The following is an 11723-nucleotide window of genomic DNA, read 5'->3' as shown; positions in this document are numbered from 1 at the left end:
AAAGTCTTTTGGATTTTAGCCATCCTAACTGGGGTGAGATGGTATCTCAGTGTAGTTTTGATTTGCATTTCCCGGATGCTGAGTGATGTTGAGCATTTTTTCATATGACTGTTGGCCATTTGTATATCTTCCTTAGAGAATCTTGTCTTTTAATTCATTGAACATACTAAGCATAGTTATGTTAAAGTATATGTCTGATATTTCCATTATATGTAATCCTTTCTGGGTTTCTTTCCATTCTTCAGTTGGCTTTTGGTTTGGTTGTCTTGTCTTCTGTATGTCTGGTTGTTTTTGATTAAATGGCAGACACCGTTATAGACACTGTTTTCAGACACTGTTTACAAGATAGTGTATTGGTTTATGTCTGTGCTGTGCAGTATGATAGCCCCTAGCCACATGTAACTATTTACATTTAAATTATTAAAAATTAAGATTTAAAGTTTAGATCCTTGTTGCACTAGCCACATTTCAAATGCTGAGCAGCTATGTGTGGCCAGTGGCTGTCTTATCAAAAAAAGGCAGATATAGAATGTTTCCATCACTGTAGAAGGTTTTCTTGGATCGCACAGCTCTAGAGGATCTTATCTTTCCCTGGAGAGAATTTACTTTTTCTTATGGTCCTAGCAGCATTAGCAATCCCTGATCACCTTAATATAGTTGGGTTTGAGATGATTCTAAATTGGACTTCAGCCCTTTTGAATGCTGGTATACTTCTATTTACCTTTCAGTCTTAGGATGTAAGCCTTTTTAGATCACAATCTAAAGCCTGGAGGATTAGCAGGGCTGCTTCTTTGGCAGGCCCTCAATGCCAGTGTTTATCCCCTCAGCTTGAGAGTCTGTCAGAAAATGTGCTCAGCTTCTCAACCATGCCTTTGGAGTTAACACATGTCTCTAGGAGACAAGCAGGCCCAAGTGTGCAGGCTTACCTCTCCAGCCTTCCCTTCTCCTCCTTGTTTTGAGACCTTGTAATTCTTCTCTGTCTTGATGGTTCTCTAATGTATTCAGACTGAATTTTTAAAAAGTATTTTTGTCCCCAGCCTCTTTATTTGTTAGTGGGAAAGTTTTTTCCAATGATAGTTTATCACAGCCAGAAGTAGGATTCCTCCACAAATGATATTTAATCAAATATTTCAGGGCCGGCCCCGAGTCACTCAGGAGAGTGCAGTGCTGGTAGCGGGTTCTGATCCTATATAAAGATGGCCGGTGCACTCACTGGCTGAGCGTGGTGCAGATAACACCATGCTGAGGGGTTGCAATCTCCTTACCAATCTAAAAAAAAAATTTTTTTTTTCAAACAAATATGCCTAACAATTAATGTGTTTAGACACTTTCACCTACATGGTTCTGTTTGATTCCAACTACAACTTTGTGATTCATATACTTTTTATCCTTATTTAAAAAAGGAGGACTAGCTGGTTAGCTGAGTTGGTTAGAGTGTAGTGTTATAATGTCAAGGTCAAGGGTTCAGACCCCCATACCAGCCAGCCACCAACCCCCCCCAAACCAAACCAAAACAAACAAACAAAAAACGATAAAATTTAGATTCAAAAGAGAATAAATAAACACAGCTAATTGAGGGAGAGCTGAGATTCAAACCCAGGTTCTCAGACTCCAAATCCTGTGTCTGTTGTTTGGCCTAGTGGCTGGCAGTAATAAGTATGCAGTAAATGTTTAATGTATGATAGGTGCAAACATGAAAATAAATCTTTCTTTTTGGTAACTCATGTCATTCTTCAGTCACCTTTTTCCTTTAAAATGAATTCCAGAATGCATCTCCTCTTCAATACTTAAAATACCTGAGCTCCCTAATATTTAAGATAGTTTAAAAGAAATTATTCTAAATATTATATAAAATTTCCTTTATTTATGGGTCTGTATTTTCCATTTCTTTTCCAGTTTTCTATTATGTAGCTTTATCTGAATTCTGTTAACTATGTTCTTTTTCCTCCCCAAGATAACTGCTAAAATACCAAGCACGGCAGTTACTAGACCTATAGCTACTGGATATGGGGTAGGTTTGTGTAAGCTGAAAATATTAAGATGCATTTTCTCATGCATAAGTTCACTTTAGGAAGTTCTAAATAATTCTGGCTATCTTTCAGTTCATGACCCAGATATATTTTCCATTTTAGATAGTTATAGAAGTCTAATTTGATTAACAACTTTGAAAATTCCAGTCATTTTGATTTATAAATATATCAGAAAATATTTTATTACCTTTTTCCATTTGTAAACCCTGTGTTTGTTGATTGATTTCCTTTCATTCTCTACATAATATCACAAAGTCTCATGTGTACTACATTCATATGTTTTATGTGACATTAGATGTCATACAAATATAATAGTGTTTATAATTGTAAAAACTTAATAAATGAAAAAATAAAATTTAAGAAAAGTGTTTCAGAGGCATATATTTAGGTCTTGCTTATATTAGAGACCTTTGGAGGAAAGACATATGTAAAACTCTATAAAAGTAATAAACCTTTTAATCTTGCCCAAATTACCTACAATTTGGATGTTTTGTTTACATAAAATAATAGAGGTATAGGAGAAAAATGGATTAGGTGGAATAGCATTTCCTAGCCTTACAGTAATACTTTCATAGAGGTCAGAAAAGTGGCTTTGGAAACTAGAGGTCGCGGGCACTTGCCCCCATAATGTTCCCTTACATAAGTGAAGAAAGAAAGTAGCCTTCTGCATAACATAACTGTGTCGTATGAAACGTACTTTTTTTTTATAATTGGCCTAAGCATGTATTACTCATAGATTTCATTTTTGGTGGTGTTTCAGAATAATGGAGAGTAAACTATTTCTGTGAAGGGCCAGATTTTTTAGGCTTTGCAGAGACCATTTCATATGGTCTCTGTCACAGCTGTCCAACTCTGCATTTGTAATGCACATCAGCCATAGACAATGTGCAAATGATTGGGGAATGGCTGTGTTCCAGTAAAACTTTATTTAAAAGGCTGCAGGTTTTAGTTTGCTTACCTCTGTTTTAGGGTTTCATAGTTTGATCCTATATCCCCAGATGATAATTAGAAAAAATTATTTTTAAGTTTATTTACTGGTAGAATGAAGAAAAAGTTAAGAATCAAACTTCTATAATTTAGTTTGTAGAATTAAAAGAACGTAGGTGGGAACTGGCCAGTTTGCTCACTTGGTTAGAGCGTGGTGCTGATAACACCAAGGTCAAGGGTTTGTATCCCCATACCTGCCAGTCACCAAAAAAAGAAAAAAGTACATAAATGTTTTTAGGAATACTTTTAACTTAATTTTGTTTACTAGTCCAAGACATCCTTGACATCATCGATGGGAAGACCAATCACAGGAGCTATTCAGGTATCTCTGCCTTACGGTTGTTCATTTTGTGCCTTACCTATGACTTGGATTAATTACCAAAGATTTTTTTCTTTTATGTTATTTTAAAATGTTGAAGAAGATGTTACTTATATAGTGACCCTGATTCTTAAATTGTGAGCTAAAGTTTGGACCATTCTAAATCTTTAGAGGCCAGGTCTCTTTGGATATATTTATTCATTCAGGTCTCAAATGAAATCCTATTGGGAAGTGGACCGGTAGTTTGCTTATATGATGTACTTTGGGACCCACTTTTCCTATGCTACCATTTACAATGTCTGTGGTTTCTCTCTTAGACGTATAAGAGACCAACCAAAAGTAGGGGAGTAGTTAGCTAATAAGCTAATTAGTTTTTTCTTTTCGAACTGAGATAAGCCCAGTTATATCAAGAAATTGAATTTTATAGGGGAAAGAGAAAGTAGAGACAGTATTCGAACTGAGATAAGCCCAGTTACATCAAGAAATTGAATTTTATAGGGGAAAGAGAAAGTAGAGACAGTATTCATATGAGGGTACTCCAAAAACTTTGTGGGAAAACAAAATTAATACGAATTTTTCTGTGAACTTTTTGAAGTACCCTCATACATGAGGAGGCAGAAGTGAGTAGCAGATAGTGATTAAACATCAGGGTTAACAAATTGGCTATATTGAGTTTTGTGTCATGTGCAGAAGTGTGATTTACTTAAGAATACTTTTTAAATGATTCCTATTCTCTGAAGGATGGAGTTACTAGACCCATGACAGCAGTGAGAGCAGCTGGTTTTACCAAAGCAGCATTGAGAGGTTTGTTAATCTATCTCTATTAATAATTTTTTTCAGATCTTTTAATTTTTCAGTTCTGTGTGTATAGATACTATTACAATTTTAAATAAAATCTACCATTCCATTGATTATAAGATGCACCATTATTTTAGATACCATTAAGAAAGGGAAAGGCTAATGAAAACATTCTACATCTCAGTTGGGGTGGTAATCACACCACTGTATAATTTGTCGAATTGTATTAAACTATACACTTAAAATATGTGCATTTTATTTTATGTAAGTTAGAGCATGATTTAAAAATGGAAGGTGAAAATAGTATTTAAATATATGATAAATAATAATTTAAAAATAAAATTATGACAAAAATTAATGTTTGGTATACCAATAAGGAAAATGAGAAAGCCAATACCAGGTTGTAACTCACATGATTGGTAATTTAGAATTCATAATAGGGATAGGTCACTGTGGGGGAGAAAGTAAATGCTGAGAGAGTATCTTATTTTTGTTTTCACAAGTTAACACGAGTTTTATTTACATAATTTTTGTATGTATGTTAAAAATCTTACCAGTTTCCCAACATGTGAAATATGTATGTGGACATGATAAATGTTGTGTCCATTTAATAAATAGGTAAGTGAAATAACTTGTGCAAGGTTTCATGTTTTCATATTTTCTTCAATTTTGTTGGGCTGCAGATTAAATGTGAACTCTTAAATTGTGTTTCAGGCTCTGCCTTTGACCCCCTTGGTCAGTCAAGGGGCCCTGCTCCTCCTTTGGAAGCCAAAAATGAAGATAGGTATGCAAGTCCTTGTGCTGTTGTTTTGTTGCTGCTGCTGCTATTGTTACATATTTTAATTTTATGTTCCAAATGCATAATTCTTAAGTACAGATACTCCTCAGCTTTCTATGGGGTAATGTCCTGATAAAACCCATTGTAAGTTTAAAATATCATAAGTTGAAAATGTATTTGATAACCTAACCTACTGAACATCATGGCTTAGCCTAGCCTACCTTAAATGTGCTCAGAACACTTACATTAGCCTAAAAATCTTTGGGCAAAATCATCTAACACAAAACCTGTTTTATAATAAAGTGTTGAATAGCTCATGTAATTTATCGAATACTGCACTGAAAGTGAAAAACAATGGTTTTGTGGGTACCATTGTAAAGTCAAAAAATCATAAATTGGGGACCATCTGCATTTTAAAAGTTTGTGTCAGTAGGATAATCAAAACATCATTCCTAGTTCTTGGAACAAGCAAAAGAAGCAAGTCTAAGAAAAATAGCAACGTGTGTTCTGTGCGATTTTTATTGTAATATTACCTGACTTGAAGATATGGTCTAAGATTTATGGGTGCCAGTATTGATTCTCTTGAAGTCCAAATGGGGTTGTAAATGTTCTAAGATATGCTTATTTTAAAAGGACATTTTAAAGAAAAAAATCAAGAGAATACACAGGAAGTTAGTTGTCATATAATTATTGAGAAATTTAATTTTTTATAGAATTAACTTAGTTTTGTGCTAGTGTCTAGACAATAGTCAAAAAGCTGGGGTATACGTTCAGCTATAGACACCTACTGGTATCTGACTGCCTTGATGTATATACATTTTACAAATAGTAAGAGAATCTAGCATTTCCTGAGTACTTGCTATGTGCCAGGCACTGTCCCAAGTGCTTTACATATGAAGGTGGCGCTATTACTGTCACTGGTTCATAGAGTGGGGAACTGAAGCACAGAAATCTTCACTTGCTAAGGCCGATAAATGGCGGGGCTGAGATTTGAACCCACTTTGTCTAGTTCCAGAGCTCATGCTATTAGCCTCTACACTATTATGCTTCTATAAAATGTATGTTTTTAAATTGTAGTTCTTAAACCTAATACTTAGGCTGTTGTATAAATTGCATAATTTCCCTTTCTGACTGTCAAAGAACCTCTATAGAAAGTCAGTTTATTTTGTGTCTTAATTAATGACAGCATGTTTGCCAATAAAAGCATGTTCTTTTATTTAAATATTATGTAATTCATGATTCTTTCAGCTGCTAACAACAGAAGGCACTTCAACAAAAGACATGCACATAAGTAATAAGAATATTTATTGGCTCACATAACTGGAAGTTGGGAGGAAGGACAGTTCTGGGGGTGGTTAATTTAACTGCTGAGTAGCATAATCCCTAATTTAGCTTACATTATTTCTCTTGGCTTTTCCTAAGAGCCTGCCCATCATTATGATGCCAAGAGAGTGTTGAGAGTTATAATCTTCATGTGGTTGATCAAGTCTAGCAGCAGAATGTTCCTAGTCTTAGGCCTTTTTTAAAAGCAAAGAAAATCTTTCCAGAAGCCCTCTATGCAAGCAGACATGCCTTCATTTCTCAATGAGAAATGCATCACATGCCCATGGTTGAACCAGACTCTCATGACTAGCTTAGATTCTGCATGCAAGGAAGAAGAGTGGGTAGCAGGCTCTTGTGTAGGTGGGTATCCAACAGTGTCTGCATACAGACTTAATTTTTCTGGCATTTGATAGGGACAGGATAGTTAATTTGAGTGTCGTCATAAAGTTCTCTTACAGATTTTTAACTTTAAAATTTTATATTGCTATTTTAGGTTTAATAATAACAATCTGTAAGCAACATATAAAGACATGTACTAGTGTTTCAGACAACTAGAAAATAGAATTCCGTGCTTTATTGTAATCTTTGTAAAACTGCCATCTATTATGGTCATTGCTCAGAATTTTATGGATCTGTAGAAACTAATAAAAATTGTAGTCTTAATGAAGGTTTCCTCAAAGAATATGACTCTTTAGACAAAGCTACACTGCTAAATTTATTCCTGTATTCTTTTTAAAAGTCCATTTGTAGAGAATTAAGAGAACTACTGTCTATTCAAATATACTTGTAGTAAATTTTATTCAGGTATTGATGTACATTCAGAGTATTGTGGTATTTTGCTGGAAGAAAGTGGTAGCGAAACAACATTAATGTTATTTTGAAATGTGACTGAATTTGGAATACTTGATTTGCTATTAGTGAAACCAGAATTTTTTTTTTTGTCTTTTTCCGTGTCCGGCAACGGATCGCAACCCTCAGTGTTGCCCCCGTACCGGACCGGGGACCGGCAACGGGACCGCAACCTTCGGTGCTGCTCCCGCGCCTCGCTCAGCCAGTGAGCGGGAACCGGTCTGTATGTGGGATCCGAACCCTCGGCGCCGCGCTTCCCAAGCGGCGCACTTATCCAGTGCGCCACCGGGCCGGCCCCTGAAACCAGAATTTTTAAACTTCTTCACCTTGTTAGAAATTTTCTCTGCAGCTTCTTTCTGGTGGTAAATAATTTTTATCTCTTTTATGGGTGGCTTCAGTTTTCCTAGCCATAAGATAAAGTTTTCATTTGCCATAGGCTCTGAAAAAAAAAAATCTGCTTCCTTTTTGGGGTGGCTATATAATAGCATGGGTCCTAGAATATCCTAGTTTGATTTAAATCCTGGTTCCATAATTTACTAGCTTTGTGGGCATGATACTTAACTTTCTAAACCTCAGTTTTCCTATCAGGAAAATGGGAATAATGATAGGACTGTATCAAATGTTATTATGTGAATTAAATGAAAAATTATTGTAAAGCATTTAGTTCAGTGTTAAATTGTACTTGTGCTAAGTATATGTTAGCTATTTTTACTTTTATCATGAATAATTATAGGACGTGGTTATTAAAACAGTGGTACATTTGCTCTTTAATGCCATTTATACATTTGTCTTATCTATGACCTATTCTTTAAAAGCACATAATGGACAATGTTAAAAGTAAATTAAATTTTAGTATAGATTATTAGTGGTTGAATGATTTAAATTACACATGCTGTTTTCTGTAATAGTCCAGAAGAAAAGATTAGACAATTAGAGAAGAAAGTAAATGAGTTGGTAGAAGAAAGCTGTATTGCCAACAGTTGTGGAGACTTAAAATTGGTAAGTTCATAAACTAATAGAATTCAGGATTATGAAGTGTGTCTGCTTTTGTATAATACACACATATGTACAGTATAAATAAGTATTTCGTTTACCATTGACCTGTCTTAATTGACTGAAGCAATTATCTTGAGAACCAGGAATTGTAACTCTCCCTCATAACTTCCAATGTCAAAACAATTGGCTGATTTTGTAATTTTTGACATTGGTCTTTTCACTAGGGAAGAAAATTCAAATGTATTGGTTGCCTTAATCTTGCATCCAGCTGGACTATTGGATTAGACTCTAATATGCTACCTACTATGAGCTTCACACAGTACTAAGTGCTATTTTCTTATCGAAGCCTCACTGAAGTAAACTGCCAAATCATAGTTTGCTTTCTGGGAATCCAACTCTGCTTTTTTAAAAAATTAAATCTTTTCTCTTAATTTTTTTGTTCACATTACTTTGATTGTCATACCATATAAATAAAATTTATGACTTAGTTTTTGGATTAATAAATGCCATTAGAGAAAATGTTCAGTATAAAAAGCTACTTTTGTTCATAGAACTGGTGCTTTTTTATCTAGTTCTTTTAAAAAACAGTCTCATTGAATTTGCGTGGGGTTAGTTTCTCAGTGGAAGTCAACAGAAGAAGGTTCTTGGTATTCTGAATAGGATATGAGCCAAGCTAAGCATCTCTTGTAATATCAGGCAGCAGTTATCCTTGGACTTGTCTGTATTTTGAGCATCCCAGAAGCCAAGCAAAATCCATTTAAATTCCTGCCTCCCAAGATTGAATTAAAATACCCTAAGATTCAAGAGCTGGGAGGAAAAAAGAGATAGTAAGTGGGCATGGTCACACCTAAAGGAAGGTGTGTGATAAAGAAAATTGACTTGGAGAAGATAGACTCTACTTTTCATCCCTCATGCTTTTCCTCTTCTTTCCCAGAAAAATCACACAGACATTTCTATGATGGTGAGCTCCAGTTTAAACAAACACTGTGGGTTCTTTTGTTTTCAAGTGAAGTTTATGGTAAGAGTGCAGAGGGGCATCTGGGGATAGCGAGGATGGAAAATTAATTCAGCCAAACTTCATGTAGATATTTCCCAAATGCATAAAAATTGATGAATGCTCAAGGGAATTTACAGAGTTTAAATCTGATTTCAGGCCTTAGAAAAAGCAAAAGATGCAGGAAGAAAGGAGAGAGTCCTGGTGAGACAACGAGAACAAGTTACAACTCCAGAAAATATCAATTTGGATTTAACTTATTCAGTAAGTATTGAAATGTACCTACTGAGTGAAATTATTTGGGCTAGGATTTGTGGATTCCGGAAGTCTTCTTTCTTTTTTCTTTTATTTTTTAAAATTTTACTGGTCTTCAGGTGCCCAGGAAGAGATTAATACTAAGTACTCTTCAGTTCATGAGACATTCTTGTCTTTGATTTGTTCAAAAATCTCTTCTATTTAGTTATTTAATTAGTTGTTTTTAATAACTTAGTAAGTATTTGCAAACCCACCATCCAATGGCTCTATTTCTTGAAGATTGCTAATATTTACGCTCTATGCAGATGATTATTTTAATGAGATTCTAATGTAGACTTTTGAGTCAGTGATTTTCAAGGACTTCAAATGATGCCAATAAGATAATGTTCTATGAGGATAGTGGGGAAAAAAAAGTTAATACCTCTAATTTCTAGCAAAATTTCTTTAATTCTATAAAAACACTTCCTTGATGTATATAGTGCTGTTTAAAAGGATGTATTTTCAGTGGGTAACGTCTTCATATACTAAACAAATGGAAGAAAAGGGGCATTTGAAACTTTAAAATATTTGATGTTTACTGTTTAAAGCTAATATTTAAAAATTCCATGAAGTCTTTAGATTAGGTGATAATTTATGATGATTTTTTCACCTCTAAAAATATAATCTATAACTTAATAACTTAAATTATAATTTCGTATATGGAGCTCTTACTATACAAATTCTTCTCTGATATAGTTTATGATTTAAGATATTTCCACATGATGTTTAATTTATATTTACAAAGAAAATGTCGTCCACTATCTTGCTTCTTTCTTCTTTCTTTTATCACCAGCAGCATTAATGATACACATTTATTCTTTATAGGTCTTCCTGAGATTAATAGATGGCAAATACTACCTAAATTAAATGGAATACATAGAAAATTAAGGTGAAATTAGAGGACAGCTTTTCCTATCTTCGTGTTCTGGTTCATTTGGAATGAAAGATATTTGTTTTGTTTATTTTCTAATTGGTAGGGTATTTTGATATAAGCAGCTAACTTTGTTATAGGATTAAAATCTCCAGAAAGGTTAGAAGTGAAAGGCACCTAATATGACCATTACGTGTCTTTTTGCAATATTTTCTTCCTTAGGTACTTTTCAACTTGGCCAGTCAATATTCAGCTAATGAGATGTATGCTGAAGCACTAAACACATACCAAGTTATAGTGAAAAATAAGATGTTCAGCAATGCAGGTAGGTGTATATAATCAATTTTTCAAATAGGTTTAGTAAGGGGTGGGAAGTGGAATATTAACATACTTGCTTGGATGCAGGTCAGTGTCATGCTGAAAAAAGAAAACTTTTGTAGTGTTGATTTATGTCTCCTCACTTTATGCTTCCATGTTATAAAATGATCTATTCTGTAAGCAAATTTGTATTTATGACAGGATGTCCTGCTTAAATATACTACTTACATGAAAATCCATACAGATACAAACGAAGAAATATAGTTGGTATGAAGTATGCTGCCTAATAGTAAATAAAAAATGTATTCTGTCCTCATGAGTAGAATGAGACATGGCAGCCCCATAGAACGTGCTTTTCTCTGTATAAATTTATCCCCAAAGGACTATTGTTTATGTTTTGCATTTATGTTGTGTCATTTTTTGTTAGCAGTATTAAAGTTTATCAGAATATCATTTCCCTTAGTATCATATTAAAATATGTGTGACATTATTGAGTCCAATTTTAAAGTGTATTATATTTTTTAAGTCCCATGGTTTTCTTAGAAGAATGTAACTCCAGTTTTATAATGTAAATCAATTATTTTCCAACCATAATAGGAATCTATTTGTCTTAAGTTCCATTTCTTTACAGAAGATTAGTGGGTAGATACATGAAAATAGTATAACTCTTTTAAAGTTAGAAGTTTAGATAAGTGTCTAAAGCTTCATAAGTTCATTTTAGATAAATTAAGGTCATCTAAAATATCATAGAAAAAGTGGAAAAAATGAGAATATTATATGTTCATTCGTTTTTTATTTTTTTAATTAGGAAGATTGAAAGTGAATATGGGAAATATTTATCTAAAGCAAAGAAATTATTCCAAAGCCATTAAATTCTACCGAATGGCATTAGATCAAATTCCAAGTGTCCATAAAGAAATGAGGTAAGTTTACACCATTGTAACTGTGAAGTTTAAGTGTTGTTTTTCCCAAACGAGTTAACTCTTCTGATCTGTCAGTGGGTTAAGCATCTTGAAGTGTTTGCACATGAGAGGTATTAGATTTATGTTATATGTGTAGTATTTTGTTTGATCTGTTCCCTTGTGACTGCTTGCACACATTTGTATAATGACAAGTAAAAGGTTAAAAGCATGCTATGTGATCAAGTGAAATGAAACTAAGCTAAT

General features: G+C 33.9%; 1 protein-coding gene across 1 annotated transcript in view; it reads left to right on the top strand.

Moving 5' to 3' along the window:
* The window catches only part of LOC103596953 (intraflagellar transport protein 88 homolog), a gene marked incomplete at its 3' end in the record, with an annotated part of 26645 nt that extends 15165 nt beyond the window's left edge, over nt 1-11480 (top strand). The window contains exons 3-10 of the mRNA XM_008580739.1: nt 1955-2011; nt 3286-3339; nt 4077-4140; nt 4849-4918; nt 7993-8083; nt 9234-9338; nt 10462-10564; nt 11366-11480. Of these exons, the coding sequence (XP_008578961.1) occupies nt 1955-2011; nt 3286-3339; nt 4077-4140; nt 4849-4918; nt 7993-8083; nt 9234-9338; nt 10462-10564; nt 11366-11480 (659 nt within the window). The remainder of the gene's footprint in view (nt 1-1954; nt 2012-3285; nt 3340-4076; nt 4141-4848; nt 4919-7992; nt 8084-9233; nt 9339-10461; nt 10565-11365) is intronic.
* Nucleotides 11481-11723: the final 243 nt, after the last annotated feature.

The sequence above is a fragment of the Galeopterus variegatus genome, unplaced genomic scaffold (assembly GCF_000696425.1).
Source record: "Galeopterus variegatus unplaced genomic scaffold, G_variegatus-3.0.2 Scaffold2150, whole genome shotgun sequence".
NCBI classification, from domain to species: domain Eukaryota; kingdom Metazoa; phylum Chordata; class Mammalia; order Dermoptera; family Cynocephalidae; genus Galeopterus; species Galeopterus variegatus.
The sequence above is the reverse complement of the archived record's forward strand: the minus strand, read 5'-3'. Positions and strand labels throughout refer to the sequence as shown.